Source organism: Panthera uncia, chromosome A2 (genome assembly GCF_023721935.1).
Source record: "Panthera uncia isolate 11264 chromosome A2, Puncia_PCG_1.0, whole genome shotgun sequence".
In the NCBI taxonomy this organism is placed as follows: Eukaryota; Metazoa; Chordata; class Mammalia; order Carnivora; family Felidae; genus Panthera; species Panthera uncia.
In genome coordinates this window covers 22,176,390-22,196,454 of record NC_064816.1, presented here as the reverse complement: position 1 = coordinate 22,196,454, position 20,065 = coordinate 22,176,390, and the positions used below count along the sequence as shown (strand labels likewise).

General features: G+C 43.7%; 2 protein-coding genes across 3 annotated transcripts in view; one reads left to right on the top strand and one right to left on the bottom strand.

Annotated features, from left to right (window-relative positions):
- CACNA2D3 (calcium voltage-gated channel auxiliary subunit alpha2delta 3) overlaps positions 1-20,065 on the bottom strand; it is an 895,877-nt gene that overhangs the window by 160,766 nt on the left and 715,046 nt on the right. The gene's annotated exons all lie outside the window — the stretch shown is intronic.
- Positions 1,960-19,335, top strand: LRTM1 (leucine rich repeats and transmembrane domains 1). The gene is made up of 3 exons (XM_049640723.1): positions 1,960-2,756; positions 5,503-6,099; positions 11,738-19,335. Exons 1-3 carry the CDS (start codon positions 2,750-2,752, stop codon positions 12,169-12,171), a joined length of 1,038 nt encoding a protein of 345 aa, XP_049496680.1. The 5' UTR covers positions 1,960-2,749; the 3' UTR covers positions 12,172-19,335.

Sequence of the window (20,065 nt, the reverse complement as noted above, 5' to 3'; positions counted from 1 at the left end):
GCTCAGGGTCAGAGAGAACCTGTGGTTTGCCCAAGGTCACCCAGCTCCAGAGTAGAAGCAGCATGAAACTGTGCTTCCTCGCTTAGCTACACACCCTGGCTTTACCTGCAGGTTTCAGGACTGTCTCCAGTTTCTCTGCAGGTGTCCTGGCCCCCTATGCTCAGCTGTGCTGGCAGTGGATTCATCTTTCCCAGGCCCCTGGAGTCCACGAGACTGGGACCCTAGTTGGACCCTGCAAGACACAGCTAAACAGCTCTGCTGTAACCCAAAGAGTCAGTCAAACTCTTTGTCTGTCCAGGACCCCTAACATCTTTAACTACAGACTCTTTCAAGTCCACTCAAGCATTCTGATGAGAATGACAAGGTTTCAGACATGAGAATGCCCTAAAGATCATCCTTTCCAGCCCTCTCAGTTTGTAGATGAGGAGACAGGCTGGCGGGTATGTGCAGCTGAGTGGGTAACCTTGGTGGTGGAGGAGAGTGACGGCAGTGGCTAGGGGATGGGTTCGAGCAGGGCTTGCAAACTATGACCTGTGTGCCAATCCAGTGCTCCACCTGGTTTTGTAAATAAAGTTTTATTGGAGCACAGGCACATCTTTTTTTTTTTTTTTTTTTTTTTTTTTTTTTTTTTTTTTTTTTTTTTTACAGACTGTCTATGGCTGGCTCTGCACTACATCAGGGTTGAGCAGTTGTGACAGGGACCGTATGGAGACTGTATGGCCCTCAATGTCTAAAATGTTTACTATCTGGCCCTTTACACAAAAATGTTTGCTGACTCCAGGGAAAGACAGAGACACACAGGTTGATGCAAATTACTGGTAACTTTCTAGTTCTTAGAGTGAGAGTTAGGTTCATAGGTGTGTGTTATATGATGATGCATCAATGACTGAATGCTACACTGGTCACAGATCATCTAGGAATGATTATTATTAAATTCTGTGCACCTGAAAATACATAGGAAGGAGGGGAAGGAGGGAGGAAGGAAGGATTTAGCCCTTATTAAGATTTAAATGGCTCTCTGTTACCTACACCTGACTTTCCTCCATGGTATCACCGGTATTCCAAGAACGTTGCAGAAAAGGACAAAAGATAGCAGGCTGGGTAAAGTGGACTTTTCAGGGAGGGGGCAGGATGGTTATATTGGGTTCTGTGAGACTGGAAGGGGCATGGCCAAAGGAGGCAAGGGATTCCCAAAGTGCAGGCTCTTAAGGATGGTCACAATCCGGTTTTTCAACTTCATTCACAAGGGTCCTCCTCCCTCGGTCCCACCAGCGTGGCATGAGGGCCCAGATATCCTGGTCTTTGGTCAGCGTCTTCCTCCTCCCTGTCGAGTCAAGGCTGTGCTTTGGACGCTAGCAGCATAGAGGTCCTGCCAGGCATTCTCATGGGTAACCGTGAACATTTACTAAAGCATTCAGGGCCATGACACGCATTGCTTGCTTTAATTGAATCCTTGGAGCAATCTTGTGAAGCCAAAAATATCACTATCCCTGTGTTAAAGATGAGGCTATTAGGATCCCAGAGGGAGACTCACTCGCCCAGAGACATCGGGCTGGTGAATGGTGAAGCTGAATCCAAATCCAGACCCATCTAATTCCCAATCCCACACTCAACTGCTCTATTACACTGCCACTTCATGCTACATCAGTAAAAGCACGGTTTTCACCTTCCTTGCAGTCGCCTTGGGCGTGGGAGCATTTTGGCCTCGCTGAGGAGAAGCCTCAGACACTGAAACCCCACCTCAGCAAATGACGGGGGGATTTGCACATTCAAAGAACGTTCCAGTCCCCAGTGGGAAAGCTCCCAGCAGCTTCAACTAGGGAACAGCCACAGTTCATGGACACCTGGTGCTCATGGGGCAGCTTTATTGTTTCAGACGTGAAAAATGAGGGAAGGGCCAGAACCTCAGCATCAGGGAAATGATGAAAGACTGAGAAGTATTTCCAAAGTCAGGCGAACCGAAAGGTCAGTTCGGGGGGAGAAAGCAAAGGAGCAGCTGAGAAGTATTTGTGGCACCAGTGAGAAGAGACTGTGATGTCCACTAAAGGAAGCCATGACTATGAATTTCAGAGCATCAAGACCCTGTCAACACAAGCTAATCCCTACGGATGTTGGCTGAATAAGACGAAACGAGTGCACTGTGGAGACTGTGTCAGCCTCCAGCAGGCCAATTTGTCCTCATATTACACACTCTGCTGGCTCTGTTGCTAGACCCCCAGATCGAGGAGCCACGGCGAGCGTCCCCCAACCCGACGGGGGTTGACACAGCATGGTTAATAAGTCAACAGAATTCAGAAGCCACCACCGGATTAAGAAGGCAGTTTTATTTCAGTGCCCTGGACTTCAAGCAGATTAAATAATCAAAAAGGCTGAGCCATCGAGGTCATGTTTGAATGCTACAGCTGTTCACTGAGGTTTGACAAACATTCTCTCTGGGGCTCGCCATCTGAATGGGAAAAGCAAGGGTGATCTTGGGGAGGCCGACACTTTAAGAAAGAAGAGGGGCCCAATCAAAAGATCCTCTTATGGAAAACAATCCCAGCCAGATGGAGACGGTGGAAGCATTGCTTCAATAAGCAGTCTCCTGGAAGCCACAACCCTTTGCTGCATTGAAGATAAAGCACAAGCGGGATTCAGAAAAAGTGAATGACAAGCTGGGCTCTGGGTTTGCCATGCCCTCGGTTTGTTGATCTGCAGATTAATAGAGGTGGGCCACGGGTTCAGCAAGGAAGCTTGCGGAGATTCAGTCATGAAAGGTGAGCCATGATGTATCCCCTCCTGCTTTAGAAAAGTTCTCTGTCCATGAGAGGAAAGGGGTCCCTTCTGCAAGGTATCTGTGGGAAGCCTACTTCCAGGTTGTATTTCCCTAAAGACCAAACAGATTGAGAAAATGTCTCTAGTGGGGAATGTATATTTGTGCCACATTGGGTCCAAAGAAGGGTGTGGGGACAAATGTGCTCAGCTATCGTTGGATATGCAGTCGGCATGCTGCAGGCCATTTCATAGAAAATACAGCGCTTCAAGTTGGAGTTCACATATCATCCCCTTGGGCAGGTGGGGGAATGGGACCTAAGGAAGAAGGAACAAGCTGGATACAAGCTCAGAAGGACAAGGCTTTCATTAATAGATTAGTGGACTCTGTGGAAAACCTGTTCTCTGGCTTCAGATTAGATTTTGTGCAACTAATTGATGCCTGAGCCCCATAGCCCTCTCCCAGGAAGATGTGCTGGCTTTGAAAAGAGTCATTTAGATTATTTGCAAAATTACAGAAAGGGAAACAAGGATTTTGCTCTTTTATATTTTGGAACAGGGAAGGGGACTCTGATGTTCTATATCCCTTGAGCTAAACTAAATGAAGCAGAATTTTCAGAAGACTCTCCACATATCTTCCCTGTTGCCCTAGGCACTGTTCATATCAGTAGAGAATTCAGAGGCCCAGTGCATTGGACAGCCACATTGTCTATTTCCCTACTCAAGGCCCAAAGCAAACAAACAAACGACCTCTTCTAAGAGCTCTCTCTATACGTAGAAAACATCTTGAGTTTTAAATATTATTGTGTGGCCTTGTGAATTCCTCTGCCAATTTAACAAAATGTCCTTGCCATATTTTGAAATTCAAATCTCTGGAACAAAACAGGAAGAATTATAGCTACTCTGGACAATGATCTAGCAGTATCTAAAAAAATGTCAATCCAGCATCCTCTCTGAACTTTCTGAGGAAGCTCCTGTTGATTCCAGAGACCCTCTTTGTAATTTCTGCATGGTCAGGTTGTCCCGTGCAAGGCCGCTCTCTGCAGCATCATCTGTAGTGAAGGCAAGCAGCAGAAACTCAAATGCCCACCAGTAAGGGAATGGCTAAATATTAAATCTGGCATGGTGTCACCACGGAATTGTCTATAGCACTTAAAAGGAATGAACAAACTCTCTAGATATCTGCATGGATAGGTCAGCTTTGAGTGAACAGAGTAAATTGCAGAATGAGATGTGCCAAGGACTATATTTATGTAGTCTTAAAACACACTATATAAAACATCATGTAGCGTGTGTGTGGGGGGGCGTATAAAAGTTTTACAGGTGGTAAAACATAGCAGATAAGGATCCTGGCAGACTCTGGAAGCAGACTGGGTTCAAATCACGATTCTGCTACTCATTGTCTACGTGACCTTGGACAAATGATTTAGCTTCTCTGTGCCTCAGTTTCCTCACCTTTATAATGGGGATAATAATGAAACCAGATTTACAAGGTCATGAGGATTAAATGTATAAGATTATATATATAATGCACTTATAATGGTGCCTGGCTCAAAACATGGGATACATGACTGTTTGCTATTGTTGTTGTTATGAAGTATTGTTTGTTAAAGGCCTAGAGGGATATATTGGTGATGGTAGGGGTGAGGAGGGTTCATGCTGGAAAACATCACTTGGGTGCTAATCAAAGGGATTTCAGTAATGCTTTGTTTCTTTAAGTTAAAAGAAAAAAGAGGTGAAAAATATAACAAACTATGAATGATTGACAGAACTTTGTTATAGGAATATGGGTGTTTGTTACATGCTTTTCTGTATTTTTAAAATCTCTTGAATAAAAAGTAGACATGATAATCATTCATGGAATTATACCTGCAAACACGACATCAATATATAGGAATACTGTAAACCTACCCTATCCAATATGGTAACCACTGCCACCATGTGGCTATTTAAATTTAAATTAACTAATGGGGCGCCTGTGTGGCTCAGTTGGTTAAGCATCCAACTGCAGCTCAGGTCATGATCTCACGGTTTCTAAGTTCCAGCCCTGCGCCGGGCTCTGTGCTCACAGCTTGGAGCCTGGAGCCTGCTTTGGATTCTCTCTCTCTCTCTCTCTCTGGCCCTCCCCTGTTCATGCTCTGTCTCTTTTTCTCAAAAATGAATAAATGTAAAAAAATTTTTTTAATAAATTTAAATTAGTTAAAATTAAATACAAATAAAAATTCAGTTCCTTGGTTGCAGTAGCCACAAGAGCTTAGTAGCCACATGCAGCTAACAACCACCATACTAGACAGCAAATACAGAGCATTTCCATCACCACAGAAAGTTCCATTGGATGGCACCGATCTGGAGCATACCTTTTGGAAATATGAATATCTGACTGACCTGCTATTTTTCTAAACTTCTGTCCTCATATAATTCTGCTGCACCCTACAACAGGCATGTGCCCCCCAAGACTTTTTTCACCTTTCTATTTGACAGCCTTCCATCTCCCTATTACTGAGCCACCAAGAAAGTATTTTTCCCGAGGCCTCTGACCATAGTTAACACAGGGTGTGCAACAGCTGACCACGCTGGGGAGGAACCCAGCCCAGCCCGACTTTCCTAAGTATGGGGAGTGACAGAATGTCTCGTACAGGTTGTAGATGTTAGCTGGCTCCGAGTCACCGTCCTTGTGATTTCAAAGGGGGGACAAACACTGACATCACTTGCAGATTGGTTCTGATCTCAATTTCTTTTTGTTGCTTGCAGGTGAACTGCTTCTGCTTTCCAGTGTAATCTTCCTGCTCCGGGTGGTGTGTGGCTGCCCCACGAGGTGCCGCTGTCACTCACCCTCACTGTCTGTAGACTGCAGCCGGCAGGGTCTGGCTGAAATCCCTCCCGATTTGCCTCCTCAGACCCTAACGCTGCACTTGCAAGATAACCAGATACACCAGCTCCCTGCTTTTGCATTCAGGTCGGTGCCACACCTCAGGACCCTGAACTTGTACAACAATTCCCTTTCAGATCTGGCCCCTGGAGTCTTCCATGGACTTCAGCACTTGCAGGTCTTAAACCTAACCCAGAACTCCCTGCATTCTCTGGAAAGCAGACTTTTCCATTCCCTCCCACAGCTGCGGGAGCTTGATTTGTCATCAAACAACATAAGCCACCTTCCCATATCCCTGGGTAAGCCTTGGGAGAACCTGACGGTATTTGCAATTCAACAAAACCAGCTTCAGCAGCTTGATCGAGAGCTCCTAGAATCCATGCCCAACGTGAGGCTTTTATTTCTCAAGGACAACCTCTGGAAATGCAATTGCCACCTGCTCAGTCTTAAACTCTGGCTGGAGAAATTTATCTATAAAGGTCAGTAACGTCTATCTGGAACCTCTCATCTGTGTGTTACTGGCTTAGGATGAACCTCATCTGTTGTCTGCATTAGAAGGAACATCGAGGAGTGTGTGAGGGGCCAGTGTAAGCTTTTTCACACTGATGTCATTTCATGGTATGGCAAGAGAGGCAGTGAGTCATTAGAGACTGTTTAAATTCAGGATTTAAATGCATCTACAAACATGATTCACGGAGACAACTTTCCACTTTTTGATTAACAACATTACTTATCTGAGAGCTGCAGGCCCCTAAGAAGGAGGGAAATTCAATCACCCCCTCAATAACTGCTCAGCTCCAAAGTGGCACCAAACTCTAATTTTCAAGTGTGATCCAGCCTGGTCTCTCCTTGGGAATTTCCCCCTGTGTATGCATCTACCAATTTGATAGCTACAAATCTTCCCTAAGATTATCCCTTCTGCTTTAGCAAATACCACTGTTATTGAAATTGGATGCAATAGGGACCCCTCTCTAAAGTTGTTTACTATTTCTTCACCAGATGATAAAATCAAGGAAAAAGAATCTAAAATATTAAAGATGGGGGCTCTGGAAATCACCCAGAGGGTCACCAAACTACAGCCCAAGGGCAAAATCCAGCCCCACTCCTGTTTTCGTAAATATTTATTGGGAGACATCCAGGCTGATTTATCATGTCCTTAGCTGTTTTGCACTATAAAGGCAAAGCTGAATAGTTGTGACAGAGACTATTTGGCAAAGCTTAAAATATTAACTATTTGGCTCTTTATAGAAAAGTTTTCCAATCCCTTCTAACTCAATGCTAGCCTATAATCAATGGGAAATGGAGGCCCAGAGATGATCAGTGACTTCTCCAAAATGACGGAGTAGAAGCACAGATAAGAATAGCATGAATGACTGTTGGGTCTTGGCCATACATTCTTTCCTCTATAGCACAATGCTTCTTTCCTCTTAACCTTCAAGCATCATTCATTCATTCATTCCTTCATTCCTATACTTGAGTGCCACTTATGTGCCAGGCACTTTTCTAGGCAATGAGAAAATGTGAACAAGAAAATCTCTACTATCATGGAGGTTACAAGCTGATAACAGAAACAGATGTTAAATAAGATGGCCAATAAATATCTAAGTTCAGACAGCACTTGGCACTGGGAAAACAATGAGGCAGGGTGAGGGGAGAGACAGTGATAGGATGGGGGTCCCACTGCAGACAGGAAGGACAGGAAAGACCTCTCCAAGGAGGTGACATGGGTGAGCAGAACCTGAACAAGGAGGAGAAATGAGCCATGAGATAATTGGGAAAAAGGATAGAAAGTGCAAAAGGTCTGACAGGGGAGTAAGCTTGGCTTGACTGAGAGACAAAAGAGGGACAAAAAGTGGCTAGAACAGAGGAAGGGGCTGAGAGAGCAGAGAGATGAGGCAACACAAGTACTCAGGGGCCAGGTCAGGTAGGAATGTGCAGAGCGGGCTGAGTCATTTGGATTTTATTTTAGATGAAATGGAAATCCCTTAAAGAATTCTAGTCAAGGGAACAATATCTAATTACATGTCAAAAGGTGACTCTGGTGACTCTAGGGAGAACAGACAACAGGCTGCAGAAGCAGCAGCAAGGGGATTAGGGGAGAAACTGATTTCAGTCACCCAGGGAAAAGAAGATGGTAGCTCAGACCAGTGTTATGAGAAATGACCAACTTTGGGAGATACTTGGAATACTGAACAGATAGAAATTGCAAATGGACTGGAATGGGAAATGAAGAAAAGAGAGTTTATTATGGGAAAATCAATTTGTATTGTCCTGTAAGATTGACCACATAAATAGTGACGCCAGGGGCTGATAAGGGACAGACCTCCACTTCCCATTGATTATAGGCTAGCATTGAGTTAGAACAGGTTGCAGTGCAGGTCTTGATGCTGCCTTCTTTGGCAAGTGGGCTAGTATATGGGGGAGACCATAAATCGAGAGTTGAATTTGGGGCGAGTCAAGTTCAGGATGCCCATTATATATCCAATATATACCCATATATATTGTGGGTGCTGTTGAGTTGGTGGCTGTATGTTTGAGCCTCTAACTCAGGAAGCTATCAGAGCTATAGACATGAATTAGGGGATCAGAAAAGTCTGGATGGTTGTAGCTGTCACATAGAGGGAAGGGGGATAGAACACAATAGGAGTTCAGACATACAATACTGATACTGAACTAAGAATCCCTCTCAACAATATAACAGCAAATAGCCTATCACTAGCCAAATAATCTTCAAGTTGACCTACAACAGGGGGCATGCAATGTGGCAAAAGTCATTCTAATAAAAGGCTGCAATTAAAACTTTTCACACCTAGAGGCAAAGTGGCTTTAGCAATTGTGTTCTGACTAAATTCTAAGCATACACTAAACCATCACAGAAAGAAAGTTTTCATCAAAGAACATTTCTTGACAAAAGATAGTTGCCAGGTCCAGGATACTAGAAGCAGCATGGGCTAGAAGAAAGCTCCCCTACTCTGCCACAAACTCACAAACTTTGACCTCTGGGCACATTAATGTCCCTCCCAACCTCTCAGCATCACCAGGTGGAAGCTGACAGAGTTAAGCCAGAAAGTTCCTGGAGCACATTCTGATTCTCAGATTGCATCATGAACAATAGATACTGAATAAGGCAAAACAGATATTGGTCAAGACCTTATTTTTTAAAGGCTACATAAATAAATACAAACACTAACAGTATTAGGACAGGCTGGTGGATATGACACCCGTATCAGTGATGAGCACAATTAAAGTCTGTTGCTTACTCTCGTTAGAACCAAGGGGCGAGGTGGGGCTGGGTCCCATGCAGTCATTCATGGACATAAGCCCCTTCCAGATTCTGATGGTGCCACTTTACCACGTGGCCTCTAAGGTCACCATCAAGTGGGAATAGATCACATGGAGGATTAAGCAGGTGGTTTTGTGGCCTGAAAGTGGCATTCATTATTTCCATGGGCCAGAACTAAGTCCCCAACCTGACTACAATGGGCGGGGAAATTTTGCCTTCCTGTGGGCTCAAGAGCCAAAAAATGTGCTTTCATGAATACCTACTAAACATCTCCTTCACAAAAGGAGGCACATAGATTTTGTAATCTGTATTCCTCTCTCTCCATTCAAGAGTATTCAAATCATCTTCTTGTCAATAGCTAACTGTAACATTTACAGTTAGGTATTGTGTTAAATACTTGACATACTTCACCCAACTGAACCTCAGAGTGATCTTGTGAGATGAATTTCACCATTACCCTCCCCTCCCACTTTCCAGATGAGCAAGCAGAGGCAAAGAATGACCAAGTACTTGCTTATGGTGGCACAGCTAAGTCACAGACTCAAAATCTGAATCCAATTTCTTCCAAGACACTGGTTAAGAGTTACCGGTGGCCAGATAGGGGATAATGAGGGCTCGGCAAGCTGCAGCTTCTTGCATTATCAGCTGCTATGAATCTAGAAGGGAGGGGGCCTTTCCCTTGATGACGCTCAAGCTGTCATCAGCAGATTTGCCTTTTGGGGTCATGGCTGAGGAGATGGTAGTGGAAGGCTGGGAGGTGAATCCCAAGGACACAGATGCACAGGTGGCCAGGGAGCTCTTGGCAGCCATAGCCTCTGACTTCCAGGATGTCCCTGGCTCCAGCCTGTGTATTTCCTCAGCACTCTGGGTCCCAAGGCCATGAGTCCCACCCTAATATTGATCATAAGGAAGCTTTAAACTGGAGAAGATACTGTGTAAGCCTGGAGTGATGGGGTGGACCACCCCAGTCTAAGAATGGGTCAGCTGGTAGAATTGCTGGTCCCATGGCTGGCAGCCTTTCTTTCCCTGGGGGGCGTCTCAGTGTTCTTTGGCCAGTTTAAATGTCATTACTTCTTCTTAGACTTCATTTCAGTTTCTGTGGCCTTCTGTCTTATAACAAGTTGCTGGGCAGAGGCATGAAATGGTCCATGAGGCAGGGATCTATAGTCTCAGCATAGCCTAAGGACACCCAGGGTTCATCAGGAGCAACCACCCTGTACCTCTTGCCTCCTGCATATGAGCTCAGGAAAGGAAGAAATACTTCTGATACCTTTTTGCTCTAGAGTTGGGGCTCTTGCCTCAGGGGATTACTGAAGAAGCCAGGAGGGACCTAAGAGACACTAGTCATAGGCCATTCAGTTTCAAGCAGTGGTGACCAAAAAGTATGGGTTGAATTTTGCCATAGCCACTAATCCCAGTGTGACCTGGGCCATGATAATGCTTGCACTACAAAATGGCCCCATCTACTCACAGGGCCTTGTAGGACTCTGCTTATGAGACCCAGACAGTGGACGGAAGCTGTGCAACAGGTTATAATTACATTGAAGTGACCATCTCCTGCATGTGATTTTTCTTGCATAATTCCATAATCCACCTGTGGTGTGTACAAAGAACCTAACTTGGCCAAGAGTGGTGCCAGGCTTCACAGCCATCCTGGGGGAGGAGTTCATGGCAGCTGGGGGAGCTAAGCTGGGGGAGCTGAGGTCATGCAAGCCAAGTTCTGACTGGTCAAAGGGCCTAACTGAAGGTCATTGTGTTTACTCCACTGACCTCAGGAGGCTCCAGAGGAGAGGGAGAAAAGGGAGGAGGAGGTGGAGAGAGGCTGTGAGTGCAGTGGGAAAACTGGGATCAAGAGGAAGGGCAGGGTTTGAGTGCTGATCCACCCACTTATGGCCTGGGTGACCTTGGACAAGAATTACCCATTAGAGCACAGTTGTGAGGACTTCTCTAGCAGCACTTTGTAAACTATCGAATCAGATACAAATACGGTGTTTTAATGGCAAAAGATCTAACCAGAGAAATCAATTTGCCAGAGGTCAAACAGTAAATCAGTGGTCATATGTGGCCAGAATGAAATCTGTTAGCTCAGTGCTCTTTCTAGAAAACAATTACTGGGCACCCAAATCCACCCCCCACCCCTGAACAACACTAGTCTACATACCTGAGGAAATCAATCACCTTACAGAGAATGGAAACTGGCTCTAATAACGCGCTGGAAAGTTCGGTACTCAAATTACTGAATGTTCCAAGGCCCGAGGAGACACATTAATTGTACTTAATCCCATGAATTAAACTAATATTACTGTCAAAGACACACAAACACTCAAAAGGCCATTGACCTTCCCTTTTGGCATCACTGAAGACAGGTGGTAGACACATGGGGTCTTTGTAATTAACACATAACATCACAGCAAAGGACATTTATTTCATTTACCTGTTGTTTCAGATTTCTGGTGGGAATTTGGTACAGTACCTGTCTCGTGGGGCGGGGTTCTTTGGGGGGTGGTGGTGATGAGTGGCAGGCATATTGTGCCTCAGGTTGGCCTCCAGTTCCCCTTCTTGTCAGCTTCTACAGGGCTTTTCCCTCAGCATTTATCAGGTAGCAGTGACTTGGATTCTAACGAATTCTTGGTCATACATAATTGCCCATTTAGTGTGTAACGTTTCTAGCATTTAGCCAACTTAGAAATCCTAAAGTCATAAAGTCCTTTGACTCCAAAGATGGGGAAAAAGGTGCTTTATAAATCATATCTGCCTAAGCTTTTGCAGGCTGAGGATTTTGGAATTCAGTCCTACCAGACTCTGTTGTCAGCCTTTGCTTTTGTTTTTTAAAGGAGGAATAACAGACAGTGTCACCTGTGTGTCACCCGACACCTGGAAGGGGAAGGACCTCCTGAAGATCCCTCATGAGATGTACCAGCCCTGCCCTTTCCCTTCTCTGGGTGTGGGGACATGGGGGGTGCAGCAGCTGGGTTCTGCCCACCGGCCGGGCCCCGGGTCTCCTGAGAGCCCCAGCACGGGGCAGCGAGACCACTCGGAATGTGAGCTCAAACCCAAGCCGAGGCCGGTTAACCTGCGTCACGCGGTGGCCACCGTCGTCATCACCGGGGTTGTGTGTGGGATCGTGTGTCTCATGATGCTGGCGGCCGCCATCTACGGCTGTACCTATGCGGCTGTCACAGCGCAGTACAATGGGGGGCGCTTGGCTCAGACGGACGAGCCTGTGAAGATGGAAGGGAAAGGGCCGCATGACCTCGCACAAGCCTGAAAGCCTCCACCTCAAAGAGGAAGAATCACGTTAGGCCAGAAGAGAGTGTGGAGTCGGGCTGATGCGTTCACTGTGACGGTCTCATTTTGCTTTTTTCAAAAGGAAAACAAAAAACATCCCCAGGGAAAAATTATGTTGAGATTTAAAAAATACCATGTTGAAACAGAGACAATACTTGTGCTCTGCGTCTGAGAAGTTACTGCAGTTACTCTGTGTGGGGGAAGGCCGTACCCTGCGAAAGGGAAGATCTACCTCTCAGGTACTCTTCCCTGACTTACGTGGCTTTAAAGAGCATCAGAAATTCAAACACACGCACTAGTCCTCATTCCCGGGAGCTTTATGGTCCACTGGAAAACTGCCCAATTTTGAGTGCCTGGGAAGAAGCTGGCTATCTTACCCGAGGGGCACTGAATGCCTCTATAATTCAAATTCATGTGAGATCAGTGATACTTTTAGATGTTCTGCATGTTATATATTTAATGGGAGAGTCTGTTGGTTGGGAATTGCATAGCTTGCCACAAGAGTCAGATTATATTTAATTTTCTAAATCAGAAAACCATTTGGGGCTTTCGAGGCCACAGAGGAAGAGGAGGGTTCCATGTCTGGATAATGGGACTCAGGCTCAGGGTCTGGGGAAGTTTTCTGATGCAAGGGTAAATAACATATAAACAAACACTAAGAGGATGGGGAGCTGGAATCCAGGGCACATGTTACCAGAAGGCTGTATCCACCAGGCGATTGGAACCTTCCATTTATAACTCTTACAGCAGGAACAAATTTAGGGTGGGCTGAGAGCAAGATAATGGCTTGTGTGTATCTGTATCTACATACATAGTGCACCGAGTGCACAGACTTGTACAACCACACCCACACATAAACATACTCGGAGCAATCAGTTTACCCACTAATGAAATGCAGCCGTGGCAGGGTGGAAGCCAGCAGCTGTTGACCACCACCCAGATTGTCTACTCAACACTCTGGGGTAGGAAGTAGGAAGGAAGTCTGGGGAGAGTGGAAATCATCAAGAGACTCAAGTTAGGTGGCAGCAGCCATCCTGAATATTGTTTGGGCCTAGGTTTAAAAAAATCAGGTGTGGCCTGCTTTACTCCATGGACACAGTCCTGAAGAGTTGCATGCAAAGTGAATTTTTGTAAATTAAATCATCATTTTAATGCAGTAGGGGAGCTCGCTATTTAAAGGAACCTTTCATGGAATCTTTCTGTAATGGCAATAATTGGCTCCAGATTTATGTATTTTGTAAATTTGCATTTTCTCATGTTAGGTTTTCTTAAAATGTCATCTACCTGCTCTCTCTCATGAATCCGTATCTCACACTTAGAGTCACCTGTTAGTATTAAAATCATTTTACAGAGAGGAGTTAAGGACATGTCAAAAGCAGAGAATGGCAAATATAGGGTCAGCTGTCCCTCCAGAGGCCTTGACAGACATCGCTAATCAATCCCAGCACTCCTCCCAGCTGAGCCTTGATGCAACACAGATGCCTTCTTAAGACAGCACTGTAGGCAACCAGAACTAATCAATTGGAATTGGTTCAAAGGATAAAACACATTTGCCATTCAGGGCACTGGCTCTACATTCACTCCTTCAGGCCATGTAAAACTCAGTTTGGATCCTAAATTAGTAGTCCATTCCCTACCTGGAATGTGAATGGGAGGTCCACACAGGCAGGAGTTATTTTCTCCCTGTCTGATGCAGCCAGAGCCTTGGCCAATAGTATAAAGAGGCCAAGGGAAATACGGATGAACCTACCACAGCCCACCCTGCAGGACACACACCTATGCACCCCTAATCATCACAGAGGCCATCTACACCTGCCCACAGAGACTCACAACTAGTGTGGGCCCCACATACCACAAGCTAAAGATGGACCATCTTCTTAGAGGAGCAATTTTGCTAAATGATTTTCTGGGGGGAGTGGGGGGGGGGACGTATCAACTTTGATGTTAATTTTTTTCTGAATGTTAAAATAAACCTCGATATGTTGAAAGTAGATTGAAAACTCATCATGGATTTTAAGATCAAAAACAGACCCCAGAGAAAGCTGGCTGTTCTAACAACTCCATCCCAAGCCCTGGGGCCTCTTTTCTGCTCTGCCTTGGGAGGCACTTCAGTGGGCAAGGCTAAGCATCCAGTCTAAGGACACAGTGGTTATTTCCAGGTGAAAAAACTCATTCTTGCCCTTGTCCTGGGCTGTAAGTCCTTGGCCAAGAAGGCAACACAAGAAAGGAAATTTAGAAGATCTTTTCATATGTTGTCCCAATTTCACCAAACCTTTCCAGAGCTTGCACTAGGTACCAGGCACGGTGAGAGGTGTTTTTGTGAGCATCGGTCATGTAATCCTGGCAACCAGCTCCGAGATACTTCAACAAGTGTTACAAAAGCTGGGTGGTACCCAGGCCAGTAACACGTGCTTCTTCTCACCACTGTGACTTAAGATCGCGAGTGCACAGTGTTCTGCCGGAGGTTTGGTGACACTGCAGGTCAACCCCGATCCCCCACCCACAGTGGTTACATGAGAGAGCTTCCAATACGCTGCAGAAAACCCTGAATGTGGCTAGAATCCTCACTCATCAACACCCATGTCCTACTAGATTTCTAAGTACAGACGATAACTCAGGCAAACAGATTCCTGTTTTATGAATAGTCTTTAAGGCAAATGATTAAAACAATGCCTATGTATATTCAGATTTTGATCTTTTGCCTACAGTCACCACAAACAGCAGTTGGCAATGAAAATAATTACTTACCCTGAAATGTCAACAGCCTCTCAGCACAGAAAAATATAAATCAAATTGTTTAGATTAACAAATGCAGAGTTATCACTTGCTAATATGAGAAATGAAATGTTTCAACTACAAAAAACATCACAGATGAAAGACCCAATTTGCAGGGTATTCTGTGAGAACCACAAATTATCTTTCACAATGACTACAGCTCATGAGGGGTAATTTGAAAACGCCTCATAGATTATTTTCAGCTGCTTATTGCTGCTGTCATATTCATAAATCCCCCTATACAAATGCCCTTCTATCATAGGGCCTTGATAAAGGCACGTTGTGGACAAAATTCATGCATGGTATGGATGGATTCTGAGAAAACCGTCTAAAATATTGTTTTTCATCATACTGAGTGGAACAGTATGACTACAGACTGGTGATTTTTGTCTTGCCTGAGATCATAAATTTACAATAGCAGGACCCAACGGATGCTATGGCTGTCTGAAGTGAGGCATATAAAAAGGAAGTATAAAGAATAGACCCTGCCTGCAAATAGAAACTGTAGAGAGAGAAGACCTCGTGGGAAACTGATACCTGAACAGCTTTTAAAATTAAGGCAAATACCCCTGACTTGCAGGGAGAATGTTGTGCTTACAATGGATAAACTGTCCAATGGACAACTGGGTGTTTTATTCTTCCTCACAAAATTCCAAGACTGAAAAGTGATTCACATGATTTCCTCCTGAAGATTCATAAAAGTCCAGTCCCATTACCCGAGTTAACCAAGTTACCCCAGAAATAAGACACTCTTGTCTTAGATCCTAAATATCAAAGGAAGTAGATAAATCAATTTCTAAAATAATCTATGTGTAGTACACATTAATATAATTATATGACTGCTAGAAACCTATAACTTTTAACTGGAAATCAGGAAATAACTCTTTCTGGTTTGGTTAAACCTACTGTTAATGGACAGAAACCTACAAGCAAATGATGTTCCAAACCCTACATGGCATCACTGGGATGTGGTTTATATGCATAACTTTAGGGAACTATCAAGAGAGGGTGCATGCTCATGAGCAGGGAAGGGGCAGAGGGAGAGGGAGAGTGAGAATCCCAGGCAAGCTTGCTTGCTTGCTTGCTTTCTTTCTTTCTTTCTTTCTTTCTTTCTTTCTTTCTTTCTTCCTTTCTTATTGCTCTAATTGCAATGAAGTCTCAAAGAAACTCTATTTCCATTTGGAGAAGTGGCTTCATTGTCTACCACTCTCCTTTCAGATTCTTAACTTTTCACTCCACTGATAGTAAATATCCATTTATTATCAGGATGTCACCAATTACAAAGGCCCATCAAGAAGACCCAGAAAAGGAACTAGAGGATTGGGAGTTGAGACAATCCCTAGAGAACATTTAGTTTAGACCTGACAAATTTGGGATAGCTGTGACCAGCCTCCCTACCCATGTTAGGCATTGAGAATAGATCACGGAAAATTTATCTCCTGAGCCCAGCCACTGCCTCAGAATCCTTTTAAATCTGTATTTTCAGTCCCCAGTACTGATTACATAGAGTTAACAATAAAGATTAAACCTGTTTTCTACCCTGATATAGTTCTGTGTCCTTAGTTTACAAATGGGAACTAGAAGCATGGAAAAGGAATGGGACTTTTCCAAAGTCACACAGATAATTAATTATTGGCTTGACAAATGCAGGTGCAGGAGCATGGGGTTAACATGGATTATACGACCAAACCCCCATTATTCTTCATGCATTCTGTGTGAACCACAGTATCAATATGAACTGATATCAAATATCAGTGTGAACCACAATAACAGACTACGGCATTATGATATTAATTATAGTCCTGCACTCAACTTTTATTGAGCACCCAATTTGTGCCAGTTGTTTCCCAAGTGTAATGCTTTCATTTTCCCTAAGCCTCGTATTGACCAAAACATCATGTAGGCATTTGGGGCGCCTGGGTGGCTCAGTCAGTTGAGCATCTGACTTAGGTTCAGGTCATGATCTCATGGTTCGTGAGTTTGAGCCCTGCATTGAGATCTCTGCTCTCTTTCAGTGCAGAGCCTACTTTGGAGCCTCTGTTTCCCCCTCTCTCTGTAACTTCTCTCTCTCTCTCTCTCTCTCTCTCTCTCTCTCTCTCTCTCAAAAATAAATAAACTTTAAAAATGTGGACATTTTACTGCTACATTACAGATAAAGAAACAAAATCACTGGATTTGGATTATTTGTTCAAGTTCACACCATTAGTAAGTAGTGGAGTAGGAATTTGGATGCAGGATCTGGACACTTTCTGGGATGTGACTGGTTTGAAGAAGTCACAGTTGAGATGCTTTCCTGGCACTGCTAGCACTGACCTTAAAATATGGCAGAGAAAAGAAACGGATCCACCAGCCAGTGTGTCACTGCCAGAACTCTGGTCTCACCAAGACCCAGTAAATCAGATGAAAAGGCTGAGGAAAATGAAGATCCTTATATCACCCATGACTCTGCTGAGCTGGAAAAGATGTTCTTAGAATGGGAATGTAGAAATTCAGCCACACTCACTCGCAGCTACTTGAGAAAATGATGAAATTAGACGCTGCCTAATAAGAAGTGTTGCCCATTGAAATACTCATGAATACAAAGATGAAAAAAAGTTATGAGGATCTAGAAACTGAGAATACAGGTCAATGAGATCCAAGCCTCCAGGAGGGATGCCCAACATCCAAAGCAGAGATATGGCCCATCAGATAGATGAGAGGGATGCAAAGGAAGACAGTCTATGTACCACCTATCCTTATTCTGGTATCTTTCTCTGAGACATGGACTTCACAAACCAGACGGAAACCACTTCCTCCCATATAAGATGTCTGAGAACATTTAAGTCCTACAACACCTGCCATTAAGACCTTGCTGTCTTCCTCCACTAGAGATGAAGAATCTCAACAGTGTAGCATATAATGGGATGATAAAATAAAGAGAGTACAATAAGATAAGCACAATGTAGGGGCTACAGCTTTTATCTATTGTTTCTTACAAGGAATGAAAACTACAGATGACTTTGGTTTACCTAAGTAGACAGATCACCAGGCAGTAGGACATGGCGTTTCTCACTGGTCCTGCAATGCCACTCTAGATGGAGGACACCTAGACACTGGACATTTATTTAGGGGCTGTGCCTATCAACTAGCCTTCTATCTTAGTCTCCAAGGTGTGATTTGAAGTCAACAATAAGGGACCCCTAAGGGGAAGTCATTCACTCTGTCCATCAGCAAACATCCCATATTTAAAAAAAAATTTTTTTAAATGTTTATTCATTCTTGGGAGAGAGAGACAGAGTGTGAGCCTAGAAGGGGAAGAGAGAGAGGGAGACACAGAATCTGAAGCAGACTCCAGGCTCTAAGCTGTCAGCATAGAGCTCGATGCAGGGCTTGAACTCACAAACCGTGAGATCATGACCTGAGCCAAAGTTGGATGCTCAACTGACTGAGCCAACCAGGCATCCCGCAAACATCCCATATTTTAATGGTGATTAAAATTAACAAAGAAACCTAAACAGAACCTCCTGAAAGATATTTTTTAAAAAGGAACAAAGGCAGCATTGCCCACAAGATGCAGAAGAAGCATGAGAGATCTATTTCAAAAAATATCCTAGCACAATTTTTAAAGTTTCTGGTTGGATTTGGTGTACATTATACCCACTCACATTCCATTGGCAACAAGATGTCATATGGCTAAGTTCAGACTTAAGGAGCACAGAATCATACAGTGTCCAGTAGGATGGCACAGGGAGTGACCTAGCAATAGGCAAGGATATTCAGTCCCCTTATAAGAAAAGAAGGAGGGGGGCTCTTGGGTGGCTCTGTCGGTTAAGCATCTGACTCTTCATTTCAGCTCAGGTCATGATTTCACAGTTTGTGGGTTCAAGCTCCATGTCGGGTTCCTTGCTGACAGAAGCCTGCTTGGGATTCTTTCTCTCCCCCTCTCTCTCTGCCCCTCCCCTGTCTGTGTGCACATATGTACTCTCTCTCAAAATAAATAAACTTTAAAAAAAAGAAAGGAAGGAGTAAATAATTGCAAACAATCATAAAATAATGACAAATAATAAAATAATAATGGCTAATAATAGTAAATAATAAATGAATAAAATCTTCCATAGTCACCATCAGAGGTACAGAAGAAACATTAGGACATATTGAATCAGTGATATAGACCACTATTACAGGCATATTCACTCCTGGAATTCAAAAGAAAAAATAGGGATGAAAGCAACAGAAGATGATAGAAATGAAGGAGAAATGGTAAAGAACTAAAATATGGATACTTGGTTTTCCCAATAAACAGATTAGAACCTGCCAAACAGAAGGAAAGAAAATCTGAGAAGACATCTTTCCTGAGCTAAAGAAAAACTCCAATTATATAGATTGAGAAGGGCTTCCTATAAGAGAGATAAATGGAAAAAAATATTAAAAGTTAGTCTAGCTTATTGCCTGGTACATGAAAGTCTCAATCAGTATAAATTAGAGAAAAAACACATAAATGAAACAAACGGATTCTGGTAAAATTTTCAAAATTTAAAGAAAAAATTAAATATTCCAAAGTCTAGAAACCAAACAAAAAAACGACACTTAACAAGGAACCAGACTGAGCTTGCAATTCTCAGATACGCAACCGTTTAGGGAGCATGCCATCCATGCATTGTTTTTGAAGAAAAATGACTCAAGACCTACTTTAATTGATCAAGGGATGAATTATAAAAACAAGGGGAAGGGGAAGGGGGAGGAGAAATGTGAGAAGAACTGAAAAATGTGGAGTCCTGCCATTCAAGTGCCAGCAATAAGCACCAAATCAGTTAAAGTCAGGGGTATGTCTGGTTTAGTTAATATGGTTACAAAACAATGCAAAGTCAAATAATTTGATAAATTTCTAAGCACCTTCTGCATGCCAGGCAATTTTCTAAGTATCAGAGATGAAGGTGGGAATAAGAGATATAAAGCATATGCCCCATGGAACTTAACATCTCCCAGAAGGAGAAGATAATGACATAAAATCTATGTACATCAAGTGGTGGAGAAGTAGGTATGACGGGCACAGAGTACTGAGGATATGGGAGAGGAAGAGTTTCTGTTTTATACTTGGTGATCACGAAATCCCCTCAGAA